General features: G+C 33.1%; 1 protein-coding gene across 1 annotated transcript in view; it reads left to right on the top strand.

Annotated features, from left to right (window-relative positions):
- Window positions 1-27819, top strand: part of LOC126867101 (UBA-like domain-containing protein 2) — an 88583-nt gene that overhangs the window by 4030 nt on the left and 56734 nt on the right. The window contains exon 2 of the mRNA XM_050621258.1: window positions 25737-25811. Coding sequence (XP_050477215.1) covers window positions 25737-25811 — 75 coding nt within the window. The remainder of the gene's footprint in view (window positions 1-25736; window positions 25812-27819) is intronic.

Here is a 27819-nt window from a genome sequence, read left to right as displayed (position 1 = left end):
TTATCTATTAACTATGATATATATATATAATGACAATTAACTATTATAAATAATTGATGTAACTGTAAATAGTCAATTTAAAACATTCCCAGTTATAGAAGAGTAACTATTTTTTTTTATTGAAGTATCGAATGAACAGTATGAATAATAAATCATTTTCAGTTACATAATTTTCAGGGATTGAAATAATAAATGAGCCTTATTTAGAATTGCATATGTAGAAAGTTTATATTAAATTACAAGAAAAATGACTATATGTTAATAAGAAGAACCTACGATAAAATATATGGATACAATGTGCTTTTTAATTTGCATTATACACAAATAAAAATTTGTCCATAATTGTTTTATAATCTCTTAATTCTCCAAAACTTCTTAACAAACCAGAATATTGCATGCTTATGAGGAAAGAAATTACCATATATGTTAATTACGGCTTTTTCATTTTAATTTGGATGTGTGTAATAATACTATACCAATCAAATATAATGTAACAATAATAAACATATAAAATAAACCTAAGAAAGAACATAAATTACATACATGTGTATATGGACACATAACTTCAGAGTTACACAGTATTATAAAGAGCCATACGAAATTTTTATATTACTTATACATAATATTTCTGCAAAAATAAGAACAGTCATTGAACATCAGAAACGTAAGGCTAAGAATATCAAAACAATACAGAAGACAAAAATGAAAACAGTCAGAATGACTAGCTTCCAGGGTTATTATTTTCTAGTTGATATTTTATCTCTTTACAAGAAGAGAAATTTTAGTACAAAACCAATTGCTAATTGGCGAAAAAATGGTGAAGATATAGAATGAAATGTTTTTACAGGAAATTCTGTTTTCAAAAAATTGACTTCAAATATTTAACTGTTAAATGCTACCGGATATTGCTATGTCATAACATCTTAACTTATATTTGTTTTTCTACTACGTACATATTGAGTAACCGAGGACATACGATGAAGCAGGACATTGATAGAGAATAAATTTTATTATTTTCGAAACTGTTCCTCGCACTGTTAAATACACAACTGCATCCTTCGAATTAAATTGTTATGAAATGAAATTTCCCTTCTTACAAAGTAATAAAATTTCTTATCATCTTTTATTGCATGTTCTCCATTATCCGATAGAATAAACTTAAACACAAGTAAAATACCGGTTTACAACGGGATTAAATGACACTTATCAGACAATTATTTAAAGCCAATTTTCTCGTAAATGACGTCTGGTATGGAAAAATTCACTTTTATATTTCGAGCTTGAAATTTATTCTTGTAAAATCATTCTTTTTGTAACAAATAATTGCTATACTATACTATAAATATATACTTTATGTAACAATTCCAAAAAGCTTTTTGTGATTATATGACAAACGTAAATAATTTATGAAATCAGCAGAATTATCTAGTTATCATATCTAAAATCTGACTGTGTCAGGTAATTAGATTCTTTATTATTAATGACTTTGGTTTCAGTTAGGTTTTATTATATGGTTTGGGTTATTATATGACAAAAGCAAATAATCTATAATATTATATAGCATGAATTATCGACTGACAATATTTCAAATTTGATCATGCTGTAATGACATTTTTTTTATTATATCTGATTTTGGTTTAAATATGATAAGATAATAAAATACAATAATACACGAAATGTAGATAAATGAATATATAGATAACTGCACAACTATTGTATATCCATTTTTAGCAGTTTTGGTAATGTACGATTAAGTAAATATTTTGTACGTTGTTTCTATCTTTATCAGAGCCATTATAAAATTGTGCATCGCAAATTGCAAATCGTGCATTCATCCTTTTCAGGATCACATAAAATGACAGTGGCGGATCATGATTGCTGAAAATATCTCTATACTAAATACAACAAAGAGAAATGTTATTTTTGACAAATTTAAGAAGTAAACATACAATTCTTACGCAACGTAAAAAAGCAGTCAGGAACTATTTGTTGCGTATAAAAATTCCACAAGTTACACAAATAACGAACAAACGATATTTGTGCAGTTATCTATCGATACGGACGCTTTTTAAAAATCACACCACGTTACAGAATGTTACGAATAAAACAGTGTGAAAGTGATATCACCAACATCGAAACCGCGAAGAAAAGCTATGGTTTGTCAGCAGACTTTGGCAATTTACCATAAGACGCGGCACCAAATTGATCGGTAGTTGATTGCGAGATCGAATCGATTGTTTAGCGCTATGTTTACTAAACGATTGCAACACGATATTAGACGTTAAATTGTAATCCTCGGTCGTCGCTTGGAACGCGTGCTTTCGTAAGAACCGCGCAAGATTGCTAATATTTAATGTCATTCCGTTACTATTATATCGTTACGTCATCTTGTGAAAATAACCATCGCATCATTTAAAATAAACACAGCCAGCCTGTTACGTTCATCCCTGTTCATAAGTATTGGGACACTTGCTGATCCAAAACACACTGTGAAAATACACGGTGGCTTATAAAAGTATTTTAACGCTTACCATCGAAAATTTACACGCATACAGGTTGTCTCAGCTGATGTTGACGTCATTGTCATGATCCGTAGCAAAAAATGTTTCAGATAAGACTTGAATCGTTCTAAGGCAGGTATATTCTGATGTTATTAGTTTTTCTGTATGTTGCAACATAAATATCATGTTATGAAGGTCAATTTTTTTTTTTATTTTAGTGGAATTTGGGAAATTGATAAACATAAGATCTAGGAACCTGGTGTCCTAGAAATCATGGCGATAGCAATAAGGCGATTCTACGTGAAAAAACAAGTCGAAAATATAGTTTTATTTTTATTATAGTTTTCGAGAAAATCGACCTTGAAGATTTCTCAAATATACTTGAATTTGACTAATTCCAGGCAATTTTTGGCACTTATTTACTGAAATGGAGGATTTTTTACGGATATGTACATATATTCAAATTATTCCCAAAACGTGCGAAACTGTTTTCGCTAATTAGAACGTTCCGCGTACGTTTCCGATTAGTCGCTGGAATATTCGGCCAAGGTGACTTACTGCGTCTCGTCTTAAAACCGCATTGGCGCTGGTAAAATCGACACCGAGGGTGTCGGAAAACTAAAGAATACTAAAACTTGAGAATACTAAAAACACGTAAAAAATAATTTTTTTCACAGGAAAATTTGATATTGCATTTATGAGAAACTCAAATGCGCGCGAAGACCAAAGGTGGTAAACATAAGTTATGTCTCCTCCTGGCTTTTATAAAGGAGCAATCTTACAAGTCAATATGTTGTCAACCAATTCCGCGTCGAAATTATTTCTTCGTTTGATTTTGCGATGAAACGTGTGTTTTTGTCACTGTCTTGAAAATTCAAAAGATATAAATAACATTAGTTGCGCAGAGTAATGTGCAATGATCATTATATTTGTTATTTATTATGCGATATCATAACTAGGCCAATCTTACTAATCCTATTACCGATATAATGTATCTACTAAATCAATATTATTTATTTATTTCACAATACCGTGAATTTACCAGCTATTTTCAAAAGGCTGATATCGTTAAATCTATCAGATTACTGATATCTTTAACCATTATATAAACATAGTAGAATTTTTTAACTATTAAATAACATGTAAGTCAGAAAATCAGCAAAATATATGTACTTATCATATTTTTTCCGCGTAATCTTCACGTGAAATGTAAATAAAGGAATCGAAAGAATCAATTAAAAGTATGTAACAGGAAATATTATATCACTAGAAACGATTATCTGCAATATCAACAACAAATCGTGATAAAATACGAAGGTTTGCTTCCTCTGCCACAAAAGATGTTTGATATATCTTCCTTTTATTTGAACAAAACATTCACATATTTAAATTATGAATCAATATACATAACATAATATTTAAATATTCTTACCTTGTCCCACTAGTTATAACTCAATTATAATGTTTGTCGTAGGCAAATATATTAAGAGTACAATATAACGTACACCGACAAGGAGATGTAACATCACATTTTGAACTAAAAGTATTTATTTTAGTGAACATACGTGAATATTATTCTGTTGAATTACGAAGAAAGAAAATATCTGTTGAACAACCAACTTGTAGCACACGATAGCCATAGATTGTTGTTCGTTGATAAATATAAGAACAAAATCCACGCTGTGATTTTTGCATCGATCTTTACTTAGAATCATATTATGACATTTTATTTTCATGGTAAATTTAATACGATTATACGAATATTTAATACGATTTTAAATTTAACATTGATAACTTCAAAGATTACTAACTCGTTATGAAAGTGGTTTTCCTCATCAAAGTAATTCTTTTACTATCAATACTCGTATCAAGGAACATTGATAATGACAAAAAAGTAGAAAATTTCAACTTCATAATATAATATTATTGCTTATTTTTCCCTTGTCAAAGCAACTTTTATGTGAAATAGAATGAAACATAAATTTGGACCGAGAATTTTCATATTATTTTATATTTTTATGCACGGACTTAAAATACGTGGATTTTTGTATCTTTAAATTTCACATAAATGCGCAAGAAATTGCAGTCTAACCATATACTTTTATAGCTTGCTATACAGCACGTTTTCTTTTATCTTGCATTCGTAAATATCTTACAACTCCTTGGTTAGTTTTGCTTATATAAAGAATTATGTCAGACTAAAGCTAGTTGATTCAGACAACCGAATATTGTGATTCAAGATTTTTTCTTTTTTCAAGGTAATCTTTTTCAGCTTCTCAAGCTTGTCATCATTTTTTAAAGTAGCATTTTAATGTAGTTGCATATATTATACACCAATCAATGCATCTTCATACCGCACATTTCCATGCAACAAGTTTTACAAAATTAAAATTGAAATACTATTTAAGTTAACCATTTTCAGACGCTAATACTTTAATATCCTTTTATAAAAAATAAAACAATCACGTCGGCTGGCTTGAAAAATATATACAAACCCAGTTGTAAGAAATGATAATAATTTTGTGAAATTTGGAACAAACAGGCATTGGAGGAAAATGTTCATAAATCATGCTTGTTGTTCTAAATTCTAAACTAATTAACTTTGTCATATCGATAAAAGGTATTAAGATATTAACGAATTCAAGATAAACAAAACACCTTGTATATCGATGTTTCATTTACAACATTTACTACGTTTCATTTAACAGAGCATTGTATTTCATTCACTACGTTTTGTTTAGCGTTTTATTTAGGGCGTTCTAATTTATTGTCTTTTTTCGTTGAATAAAAATAAGATATTCACAACTACATGTAGAAAGATACGAAAAAGCTTGTTTCATATTTTTTTACAATCGTTATCTTTTCTATAAATGAGGATACATTGATTTATTCCCTGTGTAAAATATTAAGACATTTGGAAGATAAGATCAATAAGTAAGATTTAAAGAATACTTCAACATTAGTGTTGAGAACTTTGCATATGAAAGACAAGCAAAGGAACACTTGTGTTTGTACGTTTCTCATTTTTCGTACGGTAAATTTCATGAAATTAAAATTGAGATATGTCTTGAATTTCCGCGACATTTTTGTATAGGGAATAAAAGAACGCATCAGCTAGTACATAAAAAAAACATGGCCTTTAAAAAAAAAACGTAAACATTTCTACAAATATGTTTCGCATCATAACATGCGTCTCTTCGAGCCAAATAATTCATTGCTTTAAGCATCTCCTCGTCTCATTAAAAGTAACGAGGATATTGCTTTGTAACAGAATTACTGAGACACCTTGTATATTCAAGTGTAGGTGACTTTTTATTTATACGTAATAGAACAAGAAAGAAAGCTTTCTGGTCGAAATACTCGAATAGTAACTATAATGCACCTGAACAGAATGGAATACTCGTAATAGTTGATGCTGCGTTGTCTTGACAGAGAATACAGAGAAATAAGAGGAGAGAGAATTCAGTCTGAAAACTTTCTCTGCTCGGCTGCTAACGCGTTTAACAACAGATTACGACACGGGTTCTAATGAGTACTGGCAAGTTTCTGTACGTTACCCTGGTCGGTACCTTTCCAGTCTCTCTCTCTCTCTCTCTCTCTTTCTGTCTGTCCGTCTCTCTTATTTTCTGCCTCCTTTCTTTTGCTATCTCGTCTATGCCGGTATAAATACACAATAGACGAAGTGCTTTCACGATTATCCAATAAGTTTATGCATGTCTGGATATTTTTAATTAGTTCACCCTCCGTAATTATTTATAGAATTTTCTTTATTTATGAGAGAATAAAATTATAATTGAATAATCAATCATTTCATATATACCTGATTCTTTCAGGATTGTTGATTCATAATGATCCAAGTTAAACGTGTTTTGTCTAGAATTCCGTGAATACAGTGAATTAAAATAATTCAGTGTACGTTATTATTACATATAATTTGTTTACGTATAATAATAATTATTATTATTATATATTACTTATAATTCAGTGTATATATGCATAAATATTAAAATACGAAAAAAATAATAATTTTAAACGATAATGTGTGAATAAACCCAGATAAGTAAAATATACAGTGTGTTTCGTTTACATTGCATTGCATAATATCTTTACTTTAATACTTCAGTCGATACAAAAAATTGCGTTGGAGGAAAACTGGTCGTGTAGAATGACGAATATTATAATTTATGAGTTTTCCCTCTCAAAGTCATACTTTTCAAGGTCGTTGACATTTTTTCCTTCAATTGAACTACATATTTTTGGCAATTACACAACTTAGTAACTTTCCTCAATTTTGATTATTTTACTTTAGTCTTCTTCTTATGATACAAGAAAACATTTTGACGAATGAATGACTTTTTGGCTCGCTCCACTTTTAATATTCAAAGTTTATGAAAACAGTTACATTATCAGGTTAGATTTGTCGACTCTTTTCGCTGCAAAGAATATTTTAAACGATAGAAGTGCTTTCGTTTGTCCGTACTCGTTTAAATAAACGTGGCCCTTATCAAATTTTTCGCCTTTTTAGATAATAAATGCATTCTATTTGTACTGTAGGTGCTTCGTGTTGAAGCTAACTGGAACATAACGGTACAGCACGAGTGTTTTAATTTAACTTAGAATAATTGAAGACATTGTACGGAGTTTTACAGATTTTTTTAAAGATTATTAACCACTAAAAAACATTAACCACAGGAACATTTTAAAACCTACGATGGTTACGTTTACACAATAAAGGCTAGTAATAAGAGGCAAGACTCACGATATAGTGAAACATCGTGAAAAATAATCTACAGTGATTCAAAAAAATATTCGAGCACTTACCACAACAAACTTTCATGAATAGGTTATGTGCATTATAGGAAAATTTTCATTTATTTCATTAGCACTGTAATAAAACACAGCTATCGTGATTATGATAGCCAAATTTGCAACCGATTCAAAAATGTATATAAAAGTTAGAAAACATTTATTGAAAGCATACGCTTAGTGAAAAATTAGTATACGACGTGAAGTAGTTTTAAACATACAATTAGTGCTGCAGATGATCTCACTACATATTGTGACTTATTAATAAAACGAATGATATAATCAACTGTACAATATCTTGATGATGTTTGCGAAGTGTATGCGTTCGACAAATATCTTGTAACTTCTCTACATATTTTTACATTCATTTCACTAATATAATCATAATACAATCGCGTCTTGTCACGGTGCTAATGACATTTCGAAATATCTCGTATGATATAAGCATAAAACTAAAAATTCCAAGAGTGTTCTAACACTTTCGTGTGCCACTGTATGCCAAAATACAGTATTCGACTTGTCATGGAATGAAAATTAATTATTCCCATAGAAAACAACTATTCTTATGATATTCGTAATTTCAATCGTAATTTGAAGAAACCCGTGTAAATCAATCTCATGTCGTAGCCGGCAGACAAAAAATGAATAAAAAAATATATATATTTAAGTAGTTGAAGTCTTCTGCTACTGTATATTAAATTATTAACTATCGTTAAAAAAATTGAAATGCCTGAAACAGGTATTCAAAAGAATATACAATAGCTACGAGACGTATTTATATACACGTACCTTAATTTCGTTTTGTAATTTCGTTAATTTCCTAAAGTTCGTTTGCGTAGCATTACATTTTTGCAATCACGTGCAAATGCTACTAAACGATACGAAATTTGTTACAGTCGGCTCCAATTAATTGGTATACAAACCCAGTAATAAATGCGATGCTATTCGTAGTACACCACAATAGACTACCATACTTTTCGTAGTCACCGTACATTGTAAACGAACAAAGCTCGTTTTTATTCCAACCTGTCCGATCGTAAAATCAAGAAATCTGAAATCCATCATTTCGTCGTGTTTGCTGGCTCGGCTGTTACGTGACGCTCACTGTACGTACCACTCCTTTCGTTTCATCCAGGAACGGTTAATTTTAGCATCGAACGCTAAGTGCCATTAGGATATAATTGCACGGCCGACGCGCGACGAATAATAGAAATAAGACTATTGTTACCATTATCGCGGTACCAATCGTCAAGCTATGCTGTTTTATCGAGAGATCCTTTTCAGAGGCCGGCTTTCAAGCTAGAAGAGCAGTAAGATTACGACGCGACGATCCCATTGCGGTGACATCTGGCATAGTCCATCTGTTCTGTTTTTGTCGCCATCAGTGTCTCTCATCGTTAACAAACCTGTATATACATACCTTCGTTTCGCTATTCCACGAAGGTCAAACAAAATCGACTGTGACGATTCAACCGACCTGTTCCCATTCTTTTTTTTTCTTCTTTTTTCTTCGATAATTTATGTGTGTCGTTGGTTCATGGAATGAATCGAGGAAGACGAGGAATTTATTCTCGCGTCTGACGTTGTCCAGAGATTTCTGAAACTGTTTGAGCGTGTTTTACGCGCATTGAGTACCCGCGAAATATCAAAACAATGCCAGATATATCTGAGGAGCTTGAAAAATTAACGAGGCACCACCATTGCATGGCTGTGTGCCATTTCTTTTTTACCCGCAAGAATACGCGGCGGCGAAACTTTGTTTGCAAACCGTGCGAGCAGTAACTTGTAAACGATGTTTCTTTCAGAAACTTCCTCTCTTCAAAATGTTCGATTCTACATTTTTCCTTGTACCGTTGTACAAGTGCTTTTGCTTGCTTTGGAAAAATTGAAGTTATTCTTCATTGAAGCAGAGACACAGTCTTATACAGTGGAATCCCTCAGGACCAAAGCAGTGTCACATAATCAGACTGTACCTATGAGGTGATAAAAACGAAGAAAATTTAAAAAAAACCATGACTAATGCAGAGATAATTCGTTTCGTTCGTTTAATCAACTGTTTGGTATCGACGACCGTGCTAGATGCATTCGACTTCTTCGTTTATGCGAAATACGATTCGCGACGGTTGCTGAAGAATAATCGAGGAACGTGTGCCGATTGATCGGACATATCGGATAATCGGAACTCTATTCTGCATCTATTTATTTTTATTATATCACTTCAATCACAATAATCTATGTACAGTATCTTTTCTTTTTTTTTTTGTACTTTTAAGAAACTTTACAATTTGTCCAATAAGGACATGCGGTAAATCGATTTAGCCGATGTGTGGCTGTAATTTTATTCTACATTTTCCGTTTATTTTCACACGTAAACTAACCTGCTGGTCAATTATCCTTATTATATTTATCAATTACCTACTTTCGTTTAGTTGGGAATTCAGCAAATCTACGTACACTAGTGGACAAAAGTTTAAGACGACTACTTTTCTCGTAGAATATCGCTCTGTATCCTAAACACCAAACAACCAGTAGCTGCTATTGAAAAATGCTATTGAAATAGACGCAATCGTTCGCTATTCAGTTTCACTCTACGAAATAAATTTCGACTCATCCGAGAATAAGACTTCTTTTATTATTTAATTCGTACTTTACAATTTGTTCAACTGAACATTCGGTAAATAATAAGACTTTGAACCAAATCTTGTACCGTCCAATGCTCGTGTGCTTCGACGAAAGCAATGCTCAGCTTCGGATTTTTGCGACTGAGTATTGGTTTCTCCCGCGTCCTTCGATGTCAAAATCAGAATGATCGTTTCATTTCAGGATAAACAGTGGTCTTTGCTGTTGTTTCTTTGGTTTATCGTTTCTGTATTATTTTTCTTTTTTCTATACTCATAGGTACCATGATAGCGCCTGCTTACAAGCTGTGGCAATACTCATATCTATTTTTCAAATGTATTTTTCTTGTTGCGAGGTAATATAATAATTTTTCTATCTTCTTAGCGCAGATCGCTGGCTTTACTCGCGATTTTCACTTGAATCCAGCGATTGTTACTATAAATGTAGTATGTCGTGCCAGATAGTTTTATCATCGTTCGATTAATTCGATGCACCACTGAATTCGAACGTTCGTCCTAAAGTAATGTCAGCGAGTACAGCATCGAATCGTTTCATATTTATCCTCTCGAATATCGTTTGTGTTTTAAAAGTCTCGTAGCTGTTCGTAGATAAAGCGCGAGTGTCATGTAGTTGCAAGGACAACTACGAAATGTTGATTATTTATTATCTTAGTATAATACATATATGTATATAGTACGATAATCTAGCAGATAAGTAACTGTCTTAAACCCTTGTCCGCTACTGGATATACATACATCGCAAAATTTCAAACTCAATTTTCTCAAAAGCAAAGCCACCGACATAATTTTCTTATTCTTGATTTTCGTCCCATTTTGCGTCATGGGATCTTCTTGGCTTTTCCACGAATTACGGACCTTTGATACAACATGAGGCGTCCACGGAAAAAGGAGTAATATCAATTTTAACGAGTTTCGAGTTTAACATATTTTTCGTGTTCTCTTGCGTGTGTGCTTTTTATCGCTGACCATGTCGTATTAATTAATAAACAATTTTCTGAGTATTACAGTAGTTGTAAGAAATTAAGGTGTTCAACGTATTTTTTATTTTTTACAATTTAATGTTATATTTTTTTTTATTATTTAATTTGTACTTTACAATTTATCCAGTTGGACATTTGGTAAATTTTTCTAGCTTAACACGTTGACGACCGCGCATGTTTTCGATGAAATCTCCTTCAGGCCACGAGTGTGGTATAGATTATTTCGACCAAATGGTTTCTTATGCCACCACAATTAAAAGAGGAATCAAATGGTACCGAAAACTTGGCATTCAACTCCTTCTGGGAATTTTTGTTGTAAACGCTTTGACGGTTTACAAAATTGCAACAAGGAAGGATGTAAATATTAGGAGATTTAGAGAATTATTAATTGGAAAATTATTAGGGTTGTCTGAAAATACAAAAAATCCTTGTATTCGACGGAATCAGCATAATATCGCCGTTCGGTAAAATGATTCCGGAAGAATCATTACACGCGCATGCAAATTATGTTATGCAGATAAAAGACATTGAACGGACCTATCAAAGACACGAGAGAATTTACAGAAAACAACAACTTATTGTCCAAATTGTTCCGACCAACCTCAGCTTTGTATAGTATGCTTCAAAGTTTTACATTCTAAATAATTTTCTTAAAAGACCATTTTCGTATTACTTTTATAACAATTCAATAGTTTTATTACTTCCTGTGGAATATTTTTTCAAATACCTACGACGATCCTTACGCAAGTAATCAAATAAGCGCCACCGAATATGGGTGACGCTGCCCTATCAGAAACTTTGCTGTCACCCGAATATGGGTGACACTACCCCATCAGGAACTTTGCTGTCACCCTAATATGGGCGACGAGGCAGTCAACGCGTTAATCGCTAAATAACATGTGGATGTCTACCCACAGCGGGATACCATCTATTTTATTTCTTTAGTCACGTCAGTGGGGTGTTTTCTTTTTAGTCTAATGTAGTAATATGTTATATGTGCATTATTTAAAATTAGAAGTAAAAGTTGAGAATGATGCAGTTACGGCATTATATATTGAAAAATACATTTTCGTTCTTCGAGAAATCCTGAAACTCAACGTTCTGCCTTCGCAGAGTCTTCAACAAACAAATCTTTCATCACGCTACGGTAAACACAGGAAAGAAATAGTTTGCTAGTTTTTAACAGAAGAATCTTCGTAATAATAGATTAACAAACATACAAAAATCGTATTATCTGTTATCTGAATAGGTTAACGTTAAAACACGCGGGATATGTTCCATCAACATTGGTTTTTGTTATGTCGATGCATACGAAATATCGTTTACCAGAAGTTTTCAGCTTGACGGATTATAACCAGCCAATAAATTTCGTCCTATCTTCAATCATTATCAACCATATTATTCTTCCGAGATAACGTACGATGATATATAATACGTATGTTTAGTTTTTCTGTAAGTAAAATATAATCCAAAAAGATAGAGTAAAAGTTACTTTAGATAAATATTCCTAATCGTAGCATATGCTTTAGTAATTAATTCTATGTTTAAGTAGTTAATTCTTAACCTTTCGATGGCGTCACAAAATTGAGAAGGATTGTTACAAGAATGAATGATTTTATCAGATACAAAAAAATACACATCTTCGTCTGTTCATAAGAAACGAATATTAACAGTCGAGTTAAGGCGATGACTATTAGGATAACTGAAAGTTTATATTCGCTACACGTTATTATCCAATGGTTTGTTCGAGCCTCTCTCGAGCTACATCGTCAAAAAATTAATATTTATTTTTTCTTTTAGCCGTTAGCTTTTCACGGTGAGTAGGAAACAATAATATTTAGAAAGTCAGTTTTTCATTGGCAAGTCGCATAAACGTGCCATTGGTCAGGTGTTACGGAAGACTTTCTATATAAACTTCATTCATCGGCGTGTGGAGAATAATTGATTAAAAAATAGAAAATTTGTAAACCTGGAGAAAATCTCTTGGAATAGTCACAAATACGTACATCGTTAAGGATTCTAAGAATCGTCTCGTCCCTTCTGAAGCGTACAGTTCTGAAGAGTTTCAGAATATCCAATTTTTAGATCAAATATCCAGCAAACCATCATGGAAGCTAGTTTGATCATAAGTTATGACTCGTAACACATATTGCGACACATGTTGCGCGTGTTATGTAAAACATTTTGAAACTTCATCAGCACCATAGTGCACCACCATTGCCATGATTATATTGGCAAAATTGGAAGCTAGTCTAAAAATATATGTGGAACTTTCAAGATATTTGCTGCAAGCTTATGTTTAGTACGAAATTCCTATACAGTATAAATACAATACATCGAGACTTATCAATGTTGCCGACGTTGGTCTGTTTAAATATCTTTGCCATCTGCACCAAATATCTTGCAACTTTTCAAAACATTTTCTTGTACTTGAACACTGTTTTGATTTTTGAAATCATTTAGATTTTCACCAGTGTAATCGCGATAATTGAGCGTCGATCAATCATTACGATATCAACGCAATTTCAAAATGTTCCGTATAATACGCGTAACACGTTCATAAAAGACGTTGACGAGTGTACGAATTCTTTCGCGAGAGTATTTTGCATCTGGAATTCGAAAAAATTTACAGAAAGCGTTAATTCATAATCGGTGGATGCAACGAAGCTGACAAAAGCTTTTTCAGTCTGAGCATGACTTTCGGGATAGGAAATTCCTTTTACTGCCTTTTTGCTTCGTTCTTTTCCCGTCAGACGAGCATTTTCAAAATCTTTTCATAATATACATACGTCTGGCTCGGCCCGAAAGTTTCGAACAGTAAATCTATTTCAGGTTTTTTGTCGTTACGTGACTCGAACGCAACCCGGTTGAGGCTTATTGGAACACTTTTTTTTATTATTATTATTATTTAATTTGTATTTTACAATTTGTCCAGCTGAACATTCAGTAAATTTTTCTACCTTAAATTAGAACACGTGAACGGTTCTACCAAAGCTTTGATAATTTAGAATATCCACGTGGCGGTCGAACGTATCTTTTACCTCGTTTCTCGATCGATCATGGCATTTTCGTATGCAATTGGTATAAGTAATTGTATATTTATTTACATACAAATAGAATTCTTTAGCTTATTATCCATACGTCAGTAACTTTACGCTCTTCTCTTTTGATTTAACCGTAAAGGAGCAGAGCTAGGAGAAAGTTTGGATAGAAAATTTGTCGAATATCGTTTAAGATTTTTAAACGTTGAACGCTGCACACAATTTGAATAAAATAGTATCGTAAATAGGAAGCGAAGCTCGGACGAAGAAAATTAGTAATAGGAATTGCAATTGAAAAGAATTCTGTCATCAGAAAATATATGAACTTTATCGCATCTTTTCAATGACGAAAGTTAATCTCAAGTTTATTTGTACAGCTGTTTACGTCTGATTTTTGCACGATCAACGAACGTGTATGTAGGTGGAATTCTTTAAAAGTTTGTTGAAAATAATGCGTTGAAGACGCAACTTGTATTTTTTTACGGGAAAATTACGAGTGGGTGTTTGATCTTTTACCTGTCGTTGAAATTGAGACTCACGATTATAGCGGGAAGATTAAATCGAAGTAAATAAGAATAATTTAATAATTAAGCGACTTGGAAGTAAAACGATACAAACGACAAGATCATTAACTCGTGAAAAATAGGGGTAAAATTAAATTCTAATAGAAAAGTCTATGTTCTTCCGTCATCGAACACGTTATTGCACGTGTTTATGCAATTTTGTATTTTTAAGCATACAGCAACGAACCTAAATAGAGATTGCTTATAATTATATGCTAAATACTTATAATTATATGCTATAAATCTTTCACTTTAAACGTCTTGTCTTGTATAGTTTTGCATATTATGTCCATTTTATAGACCTTTGCTCTTTTAAATTATTTATAAATACATAAATATTCGCAATTATACTTATTACTATACTCTTAAAGCGAAAACACTTTACACTAGACTGGATAGATAAGGATCTTTTACGTATTATTTCAATATTCGTTTCTAGAAAAAGAGAGTTTTCTACTGAACTTTTCTACTGAATCCCTTGTATTGTTGGTGCATATTTGTTTTCAATGTTTTGACAGTGCGATCAATACGCGAGTGGGAAGATTCCCAGCACTTTTTACATAATTACTAAAATACTCTTCGTGAAGGATTGTTTGTATCGATCAATATCTGTCAACACATTCATTGCAATTGACGCATATATTGCGTCAATTCACTCGATTATTTATATAATGCTACTGACTTTTTTTTATGTTCCAACAAAATTCATTAAACGGTTGACATATCAGTATGTTTTTTAAAACAATGGTACATTGGAACAATCGTTAGTTGGTACTTAAATGTATCTAATTAGGTATTTAAAAGCATCTTAAAATAATCTATATCGCGATTTATTGTGATCGAGCAATATAAAAAATTAACCGATTCTACAAGAATAATATTTTTTTAATTATTTAATTTGTATTTTACAATTTGTCCAGCTGGACATTCGGTAAATTTTTCTAGCTTAATCGCTAAATAACATGTGGATGGCTACCCCCAGTGGGATATCTCGAGTTCGAGCAGGATATGGAAAGTCGCTATTGATTCGCACGATTTCTCTTTTCGATTTTATTTCAAATACGCTCTTAAAATATCAGAAATTTATCGTGCTGAAATCAGCGTGATCGAAATATATAAGTTCGAGGATCGCGATACAGGATGATCAGATACTGTTCTGTGATGCGATTAAAAACGAACTCAACTGCAATAGTGTTATATCGTGAATACTTTCTCCACAAAAATCAAAATGTATCGAACGAAAATTAAAGAACCATCACTTTGAGCATTATTTACCAAATGTTCGGCTGGACAAATTGTAAAGTATAAATTAGATAATAAAAAAAATACTTTGAGCATCACTTTGCTTCTCTGAGAGAAGACGAACACGGACAATCGTCATTTTTGATCTGTTCGAATATTACGTTTGACGTGACACATTGAAGTAATTTCGAATTTGAAAATCCTATAATTCATAAAACCATACGAAGTACGTATGTTAGTGACAAGAAGAAACGAAACGAAACGTTTCTACCTGTTCAGATAAAAGTCGGGCATAAGGACGAAACGGGTAAAACCTCTAACGTATCAAAGACAAAATACAGCGAACTAAGTGTACATATATATTACTCTTTTTATTTCCTTGTCCTGTATTTTATATTCTTTCATGAACCGTGAATATCAAAAGCGATAAACATCAGCGTTTTTGAAGAACGGTCGTGTTTATGAAAGCGACGCGCGTGATCTTTGCGTGAAAAGCATAAAATTCCAAAAGGAAAGAGAAATAATTTATTCTCCTCGTAGGTTCTGCATCACCACCGAGCAAAATATCGCACAATTGCGTCTTCTTAAATGGAAAATACATGTACAAATGCATACTCCAATTAGTGTAACAAGCATAACGATAACGATCTTCCTGATTGTCTTTAATAGAAGACAATGTATTAAACAGAAGATATATCGTGTACTCGTGGAAAGCTTCCACACAACATAATAATCATCATTTTATCGAATGATCAAACAATTTGACTGTTTGTTATCTTTAACACGGGTTACTCCAATACAGGTTAACATGAACCGTACTCGGTTTAGAGTCGTTCGTGATATCCATTTCTTCTTTTTTTTTTTCTTTCAAGGCAAACACAAAGATAAGATTCGTTACTAACGATTTATCGATGCCATTTGCGCGATACAACGATGAAAGTTATAACCATTTTCCGTGTAGCTTGTCGTTGCGTGTTCGTATCTCCGCAAACCATCTATCGAAACGAAAAATACATATGCAAGGGTTAATATTTTAGAAGCGTGCAACGGTGCGACGCTATAGTAGTTAGTTTCGAAGAAAACTCAACGGGAACACGATGGAAATCCGCACGAAAATGCTCGTGTACGATGGATATACAAGAGCAAAAGCGAGCGGCCGCGTCATGGTTTTTCTTGGAAAAAGCAACTTTCAAAGCTTCGCGAAAGCGAGAATGTCGCGTGGCTGCGAGAAACTAGCGAGAATTGTGTGCTAGTTTTCGCGGCAATTGGGTCGGTTGGAAGTGGCTGGGCACATACAGGGAACGGGTGATCCGCGTTCGGTAAACTTTCGCGCGATCGCCCAAAGCACTGATAAAACTGCCCCGTTTCTAGTGCTATCTGTTTTGCAATTTACCGACAATATACGACCACGTTGCCGCGCAACGTACAAAGATAACCTCGATCTACGAGGTGTGACAGAGTGTCGAGAATAACGCGTTCGACAATTTTATTTTAGGAATTGGACAAGTACAGTTTCTCGGTTACGTCTTTTACATATCACGCGTGTTACACGAAACAGTTTGAGATTTCATTAACACCGCGATGACATGCAATTATCGCGATTATATCGGTATAGTTCTAAGCGGTTCTGAAAATGTGCACACAAGTTCCAAGATATTTAGTACAAGTATATTTTGCGCAGATGACGAAAGTATAATGTTTAAACAGACCATCAATTGCGATATCAACGAGTCCTGATATTCAGCCGCATCATTTTTAATATATACTCGTTCTATAAACGTGGCTTAACATTTTGACTACCACGCCGAAATCACATGTTTCGCTCAGGACGCCACGGGAGTATTTTTATTATTCAAAGCATATAATAGCAAAATAATAATAAATTGACGATGTAAGACAACATTCTTCCCCAATGGATCATTTATCTTATTGGTGATCACCCGTGACCACCGTAGCGCCTTGGTAATAGTTGATAGCGACATATTATAACAAGGCTTCGTTTATTTCAACAAACCATTCGCATTCGTTATTTCGTCGTAAGCAAAACGTCCAGAATATATTGTTGAAACGTGTAGAAGATACTAACAAACGGTATTTGCTCATTCTATGTATAATAGTAAGGTATGTGCACACTTCTAACTTCAATTACATGATTATAAAGCAGCTTTTACGATTATTTTCTAGGCTGTGTTTATAATAATATTTGTAGATTAACCCTCAAAGATATGGATGCAAACACAGTGCACCGTTAGATGCAAGATTTGTTCTCATTCTTTTTTTTTTATTGATGTTCTAATAAAAATGTCTAATTGTTTAATGGGACATTTTTTGTTTCAAAGTATCTTCTATTTATCGATTATATTCAAAATGCTCTAACTGTCAATTTTCATTCAATTTTTACAATTGCAAGAAGTTGAAGCGCTCCGGTCACCAATGACCGACGTGGCAGTCAAAGTATTAAGACGACTATTTATACTGTGTACATATTAATTTTGTACTAAATATAAGTTTGCAATAAATATGTTACAAGTTCTACGTATATTTTCAGATGTTGCATTCAAACGCTAATACGATCATGATAATCGCGTCTCATTATAGCGATACAATTTCAAAATGTTTTATATAACATCCACGATATACATACACACATACGTATAAAAGTTTTTTTATGTTAAGTGTATTAATACTTTTGCGAGTCACTGTATCTACTTAAATAAATATACTCGTTTACAACGCGGTTCTTGTAACTCGCTATACATATATGCGTTCCAACGTTGAATTCATCGTTCATTCGTTTTATTAATGGACTCTCTTGCGTAATCGTAATAAGTTTGGTAACGAAAGAATAGAAGTTTTACAAGTTACAAGTGGCTTGTTCATTTACTAGATTCGAATTATCCCTTTTCACGTAATAAGTTTATCACCTATAACTGGCTAACTCGTCCATCTACAAATATTGTTAGTCAGTAAATTATTGTACAAAAGTGTCGTGAAATCTATCGTAATTCCCAAGTAATGTCAGTTCGAATTGCATGAACTGATTGAAAGTATATCAGGACTTCTTTTTATCTGAGCGAATAAGAAAAGCGTCACCAAGAAATAACTCGGGAAAAAACAGCAAAGTAAATATGTACTTTAACATCGTGAGCGATTATATATACACTACTTTTTCTACATAATTTTTGTTTATATAATTTTTCTCTATATAATATTCGAAGGCTACAACAACAATTATTTATTATACATTATATGCATTATGTTGTAACAAATATAGGAAAAGCCAGCGAGCATAAGAATACCGAAATAACGTAAAGGAAGAAAGTAAAAGTAATAAGAATGATCACATCCGGAGTTAACCCTTAACAGTGAAAGTTACCGATGAGTAACTGTGTCGTCACGTCATAGGACAGTTTATCCTGTGACTAGGCCTTGAATGAGTCAAACTTGAGCGGAGAATTGGTCACACACCAACACCTTGGTCTCTTCATTTATCTCTTCATTTTCATCTCACGCGAGGGAAGTTATCCGGTTATTGGATTATCTAAATGTAAAAATACCACTTTTTTTTTTACAGCCACTCATGGATTTCCATTCTATTTTTCCAATCGATGTCAAATTTCCCGAGCAAACAGTGACACTCGTTCCAGCTAATTTAACGTTTCTCGTTCAAACTCATTTAACATGTGGGTAGCTTCCTTTGTTGCTAATGTCGATCAACTAGTCCTGCTACGTGTTTTTGGTTATTTTCGATGCAATTATATTTTTCTGACGTTGAAAGATATCATGTTCAGTTTGAGAAAAATATGGAAGAAAGTATTATTGGTACGCGTGATTTATTGTTTTAATCTTGTACTATACATATTCTTTTAAAACATTAGATTCTTTTTGTTTGCCAAGATGAAAGCAAAATTGAAATATAACGATGGGAAAATCCTATCACGGCTAAACCAGCACCTCGACAGCGGGAAATTCTTCCTGTCAGTCTTCCATCTTACATGTAAATGTGTTGTTAAGAAGTTGAGTTCGACTTTTTAACACTGAAACAACCATACCAGTCAAATTGACTGGTTTTACAATTTTATTTTAAAATTCCTACTTCATGTTATTTTTTTCCGCAATGATGTAATCACTTTCGCAACGATAACTAAAAGAATAATATAATGAATTTTATTTTGTTTTTTTATGTATTCAAACTCAAAATAATTTTGTATCAAGGCTACTTACACCAATACCATTCAAAATGACTGGTACTTGTCAAAGTGTAAAAAGGCACTGCAATCTGTTTATCGAACCCCAATTAACCGGTTTTCTCGTTTTGTACAACTTGCCACACGTTTTGAAAATTTTAGTAATCAGTCAGAAAGTAATAAATCAATAAATATAAAAACTATTAACTATTATTAAATGTAAAACTATTATTACGTACTTTTTAAAGACTAGCAATTTTGACTGGTTTTGGTAGAAATAGCTTCGTGTTAATTATCGGTAGTTCTAGTGTTAAGGAAGGTGCGATACATTTACCACGATAACACAGCTGTACTAAATATGGTAAAGGTAATCGATCGATACAGACAATTATGTATGACACTGCAGCAACAGACGAATATATAATATAATGGCTCTGTTTCTATTACAAGATCGCGTTACGTATCGAAATACAATCCAACAGCGTAAAGTTATACTTGTTATTCTTACGACGGAGTTATCAAAATTTTACTGTATCGATCGGCCGAATGTTACACTTGTACACCGCGAATATTAAATTTGTAGTCTTGGCAGAAATCATTAAAGTTTATTCACACTTTAAGCGGCGTTATCAAAGCGTCGAAGCTTTGATTAATTGCCATCAGAGAAGCTTGTACGACTGAAACGAAATGTCTCTATAAATATCCTATAATTACAATACATATAAATGCAACAGCCGATAAAAATAACGTGTTATTCGTTACAAATATCTGCCCCAGCGATTTTATTCTCGTTTCAGAGCATTCCCACTCTTTTGCAACGGTCTATGGTTCTCTTTGTAGTAAAAGGAGAAGCGCGCATGTGTCTACATGTAGAAAATTTTCCTTCGAATTTTTACGAAAGAAACGTAAAATTATAGTATCGTCGATAGTCTAATTGGTACACACTCTGCAACTATGAGACTTTTCAAGTTATACAAATTTGGAGGACGTGCATATTCAAACTACGCGAGTTTCGAACTACGTATCATACAAATATATAAAAAAAAACAAACATATCAAACGTAACGACATTTAGTAGCTGCTATTTAGTGTCTATATTTTTAAATTACGTTCGTAAAAGTACGAATTTGCATAAACGTAGACTGTCGTAAATTTTATTACGGTCAGCTCATGGTAGACGTGTATTTACATATTAATTGTAAGTAAAAGACTCCAACAAACACATTAAAATAACTATGTAGCGTGCGAAAATTTATTAACTCGGTGTAATTAAAGACGTGAAAAATACAAAGGTGATTTTTAAATATAGTAATAGTATTTGTACATTATTGAAACAGTTGAGTAACATTTTTTCGTCTTATGAATTATAAATGTATTCATATTTCAGCGTTACTTCAAAACACATGAACGATTAATAATAAATGCAGAAACTTTATACCGTTTGCTTACCTGAAAATAGATAGAAATTGTTTTAAACTGCACTTAAAATTTAATTACGTGTTCTTCAATCATCTTCCTGTAACCACTGATACAAAAATAAACAAAACGCATAGAACGTAAAATATTAAAAACAGTACCCGTTTCAATATTTAATAGACAGGACGAATCTCTGTATTTAAGCTTTGTTTCTTTAATTGTGTATATAACAATTTAAATTTGCATGAAAATCTACGGCCTAGTTGATACGGATCATATAGATAATCATATAATTAAGTATATAATTATATAAACATATATTTAAAATAAAAAGAATCTCTGCTCTGAATCTAATATTTCTGGCGTAATTGTCCATTGTCTTCCAACTTTTTTCTAATAGTTCCCATAATTACTTTTCCGATTTTCAGCGTGCTTGCCTTATTCTTCTATTCGGTATAATATTAGGTTGGAAACTAAATGATTGCGGATTTTATCGTTACCACCTAATGACAAAATCCGCAATCACTTAGTTGCCAACCCAATATATCCCGTAATCTCTCAATTGTGCCAGTGATTATGAAAGTGGTTTAGGTCAACAATTTAAAAAATCTGAGTTTATCACTTATTTTCATACATTACAATTACTATACATTAATACAATCTGAAACCATCTTTGAGTTCCTTGTCGCGCGATTAAGCAGAATTCAGTTCATGCGTCAAACGCGAAACTTTAAATATCTTGAAGAATATATACGGCTTAAGCTAGTTTTATAATCACCGGCGCAATGGAAGAGCGTTTGTAGAAAATACCGCAGTCAAAGGTTATTTCAGGGCGACAAGTAAACATGTAGTTCAGTTTCATGAAAAAGGAAAGCGTATGTGTGTGTGTGTGTGTGTGTGTGTGTGTGTGTAGAAAATTCTGTACGTGAAAAAACTCGATGTCGCGTTTGTATAGATGCAATAAACAAAAACCAAGAAATAATTAACTGACATTTATCGGTACTTATATTTTCCTCTACAGAGGCGACGTTAGTCGTATCAGTGCCACCACATCTTCTAGCATTAACAGTTATTTAGAATGGGAAATTGCAGTGAAGTTCTATACCTTTCGTGAATATTTTCCACTAAAATACAAAATTTCTCAATTTTCTCAATTACAGTATTCTTCGATTATGCTTATGGTCGCAGTCACTTCTTTTAATGTTTATTCGAATCATACGAGTACAGCTTTAATTTAGCCTTCGGATATTATCGTAAATTAGTTGTTAAATATTTCGAAATTAAACGATAAAATAAAGTCTTGTATTGTTTTAATAAGCACTTTGCTGAAAAGGAGTAAACGTTAGCGGTGACGGTGGCTCATGGGCGAGAGTATTGTACATAGACAAACGCATTCGAGTACATAGATACTGCATGATCTGGTTTCACAAGGTGAACAAGAAGCTTATGAATTTCTAGTTACAACCGATCACTCACTTTTGAGCGATACTGTACGTATGTGACACCACGTGACTCCACTTGCCAGTTGCGTGTTCCACTGTAGCTAAAGACATTAACACGCGTCGAAGCTTTTTAGTGTCCCTTTCTTAACTTACTGTTGAAATATTTTCCAAGCCACGGGCAAGCGCAAGATTTGCTTCGTTACTCTGTTGATACAAATCGAGTCACACTCTATATATCAGATGCGACGATCAAATTTCGAAAATAATTCCGATGCTGTTCCGAAGTGGCAAGAAAGTAGGCGGTTACGTTCCGCTGTACAACTTGATCACGTGCAGCTAGCATGTAGCTAACGTGGTATTTTTTGTCATTTTATATTATTTCCCTAAAAACTTACGTACGTATGTATCTGAAATGAGAAATGACTGAAGTATCATTCCAAATAACGCAACGAAAACGATAGACTTCGTCGAACGAATAGTTTTAACAAATAAACAAAGACAGTAAACTTACACGAAAGAGAAAACGATGTTTCCCCAAAAGAGCAAAAGAATACTTCGGTGTCTTTCATTTCTGTTCGTTACATTTCCTTTCAAATAAAATATTCGTTCTATCACATAATTCTTCAAAGTATATCTGCAATTACATCCCAGTATATCCAATTACCTTATCTCATAGCAAGGCTAGAAGTCAGAAATTATCGATGCCAATAGATCTTACGTGACCAGAAAAATATCTGACGATAAAACGAATGAAATTTAAGAAATAAATTTGACAAATTACGTGTTATGCGATTATCCTATTTGACGTAAGATTGTTAAACTATAAAGAAGAACGTTTAATAAAGCACTTATTTTTCATTTGTTTAGGTAAGAAATAGAAGGAAACTGACAATATGGCAACATAACATATCAACCACTTGCGGTGCTAATCACGGAGGTTTTTATTTTTAATATTTATATTATTCGCTCTTTTCCAAAGATCATTTTAATTTTGATTTTTCCCCTTCCTCTGGGTAACCTCGCCTAACAAAGCTAGCAATTAGAAAGCATATAGCGAATTATTGGGCATGCGTTTCTAATAGTTATCAATAGGTAGCAAAAAAGATATTCTGGTATCTGCATGACCTCACCTTACGACCAGTGTACCAAGGTTTGAATTATCTAAAAACTTGTTCTTAGCAGAGGGAAATCAATGTGACACGCTGGCTTCGATCTCGATTTAAATAAAAGATTCTTTCATTATCTTTGTTTTTTACCTTCAGTGTAACAGAATTATAGGATATTCAGAACGAATAATTCAGAAAATAGTTAGTTTTCTATTCTAAAAATGATTTAAGCTAACGTTGCTAGTCAAATTTTGCGAGCCGTAGACTACAAGTTATTAGCATTGCTAAATTTTCTGGCGTAACAGTAAAACAAGTTTGGCAATTGACCAAACAAATGGAATTTTACATGTAAATTTTACAAATTACAATTCTCACTTGGCGGTAAATTAAATTAAAAAATTGTGAAGTTTGTGACCTATGATTTGTAACTTGTCAATTGTCACTATCGCGCAAGAGGATCCTAATATCAGACACAAACATTACAATATTGTAGAAAATCCATAAACGGAAATGTTTTTTGTTCTTACGAATAAGTATAGAACCTGATGTCGTTTTGAATCTGTCGTTACTTCTTAAAATGTGTTTTAGTTAAAAGATTACTAGCAATTTACTAAAGAACATATTAATACAATTCGAAATAATAAATTTCGACACTAGGAGTTCTTTTTGGAAGATTGCCATATAACTTTTGAGTAATCCATTACCTGACATTCTATCTTTAATAGTTCAAACAGGATTTTTACATTTTTATCTGCCTTTCTGCCCATGACTCATTCTAAGCTGTCCTTCGTGTATTTTATCAATGTAATGTGGCATTCGAGCACAAAAGTATCTGAACACTTATTGCACAAAATTTTTACGAATGTATTGTGCGTATTATACAAAAGTTCTTGAAATTTCATTTACATTCTAACGAAACCCGGCATCACGATATATAAAAGTTACAAGATATTTATTGCAAACATACACTTACGATTAATGAAAAATTAAAACACGACACAAATAGTAATTTTAAACATTAACAAACTTAAAATTGGTGCTAAAGATAGTTTCGCTGCATATTATTAATACAGCGAATAATCGGTTGTTTAAATATCTCGACGATCTTTGCGAAGTATATGCTTCCAATAAATATCTTCCAATTGCTATACGCATTTTTAGACTTTTCGAATCTGAGCAATACAATTACCACAATCGTATCTCGTTAATGCCAATGAGATTTCATAACGTTCTATACAGATACATCAATGTTATGTTACGTATAATGTACACGTAAGAAGTTTTCAAAGACGTTCGAATAACGATGATAAATAAGCTGTTCAAATTTTCACGAAGAAGTTCCATCATTCATCGCTTTACGCTGAATTTGTGGCTATCGATAAATCGAATAGAAAATAATTCGTCCAAAGACTTCGATGCTGTTCTTTTGCTTCATATTTATTCGTATATAGATCGAGGAATTTAGGTTACTTTTGCACAATGGTATACGAGCTTCTAGCCAATCATGCAATAGCCAATAAATCGACCTTTAAACTGTGAAGTTAAAATGTAAAACGTAGTACTATCTTTGACAACTTGCTCAGGTCTCGGCATAGCAAATATTTACGTCGTGGTTAAAGGCTAAGTCAAGCATCGAGGTTGAGAGTTGGCATTCGTCATTCGAAGGTTAATGACACGATTTGTAAACGGAAACGATATTCTTTCTGAAAAAAACTATGCGTTACGTAGTCTAGACGTAGAGTAACACATATAAATGTTAAAGTATGAAATGTGCTATGCCTGCGATCTAATCGTGCTTACTTTATTGTTTCAGACTGCCCTTAGTATTTTCTTCCAAGAAGCAGCGATACCTCCATGCGCGCAAGGACCTGGCACACATTTTGGCCAAGTAAGTGCACCGGTTTTTCTATCGAATATCGTTGTTGCATTTATTTATTTCAGCTCGATGACCTAGAAATTGCACCTGGCTTTAGATACATAGAGTTTATGAACGTAAAATATTAACTTACAGATAACTACAGCAGCATAAAAACATATCAATTCTCCGGTTATCTCGGCTCTTTATCTCTACATTTCGTTCGTTCATTTATTCGTTGCGTGATTCGTTATCCATCTATTTTTTATTATTCTCTATTTCCCCATAATTGCACTTTTCTCTTTCCTTGCCTTCCACCTCCGCTTCTTTCTGTTTGCGTTTTTCCTCTTTTCCCTACTCTCCTTCTATTTCCTTTCCATTCTCTGCAACCTCTTTCGAAGATTGTTATCAGCACAGTAGAATTCCATTTATCTGAGCTCATCGAGGAACAAACAATTCGTGTAACTGGAGCTCTCGTAACAGGGATCTATTGATTCCGCTCACGACCTGTGATTTTTCGTTCGTACGAGGTTGGGTCGGAAATCGTAGTGCAACCGATGATCCGACGCGGAAAAATAACTCGGAAATATGTAATCAAACTTTTTCGTATGACGCTTCGATTCTGAGAAAAACGAACTTGAGAATTTGCCGAGTATACTTTAACTTGGCCAAGTACCGATTAGGTATCAGCAGACGATCGGCATGAGATTATCGTACACGTGAAAATAGGTCAAAAATGTTAAACTGTGTTTTCTCTTTTAACGCCTCATTTTCAAGAAAATAAAGTTCCAACATGTTTAACTACCAACTGGCCTGATACACGCGCATGATACATCCTCAAATTTATTTTTGAAAATTGAAAAATCTTCTTACGAGAGAATTTCGCAATTTATAATTAGACTATGCTTGTACATTTTTGGGAAACGTAGGATTCGAACAATCTACAGAGTGCGTACAACGTGCAAAGATATAAACGATATTTAAAGTAGAACAGTTACTACGATATTTAGTAGACGAAACAAATTTCCATTTGGATCTCATTTCTTTAATTACATTCATAAAAACATAAAATTGCATGAACATCCGCGCTTTATTTATAGCCTCTAATACATTTCTGGCGTAAATGTATTTATTTACCTATTTATTGTCGCATCGATTAACCGTCATTATCGATCACGATTAAAATGAATTACATAAGTCATAAGTTAGCACAGTCGTTACATGTACTCATTATATAATATCTTTTATCTATGTGTGTGTATCAATATGTGTATCAATAAAATATATAATAAAAATAACGTCCCTAGTTATTGCATAGTTATTACACTACATGATACAACAGTTATACAGTTAACGTGGATTGTTGATATCGTTTAACAGGACATAAGATCTTTTGTTTCACGAGATTACGTTCATCTAACGAACAATCCAATATTTCTGATATCGAATGAAATCTATCGAAAGACTCGACTCGCCTTTGGTCATTCTCCGTGTTTTTGTCGTGTACCGACGTCTAATCGATACGAAACTATATTTCCGCGTGAAAAGCGTCATCGTGTTCGTACTCGTTGGCGGCGGCGATCGCATCGGCTACGTTCCGTCTCTTTCTCCCTTTCCACTCGATTCTCTTTTATTTATGTCACGTGCAACGATCCACGACGCATCACGCGAATGATTTTATTCATTAGGTTCGTTGCGCGAATCGCGACGAGATCACGCGCAAGAAATGACATTTTTTCGTTGCTTTTCGTTCGCGCGATATCGTTTCGTCTCGATCGCTTGGTAAACGGCCATGCATCTCGAAATGTTAGCCATTTGTTTGTTGCTTTTCGTTGCACGCCCAGAATGCCAATCTTTTATATATATTTCAATATTTTCTCCTATTTTCATTTACCTCGCTGCTCTTTTGGGCGCGGTTATGAATCGCTGTTTGCTTTGCACCGGTCCAAGTACATAATCGGAAAATGTATCGAACATCTGCATCATGCTATAGATAGATACCAGTTGGTAAATTGTCGGCTATTTTTATCGATTTCCAATA

Source organism: Bombus huntii, chromosome 6 (assembly GCF_024542735.1).
Source record: "Bombus huntii isolate Logan2020A chromosome 6, iyBomHunt1.1, whole genome shotgun sequence".
Lineage (NCBI taxonomy): Eukaryota > Metazoa > Arthropoda > Insecta > Hymenoptera > Apidae > Bombus > Bombus huntii.
Note: the sequence above shows the minus strand (reverse complement) of the source record. Positions and strands in the feature narration are given on the sequence as shown.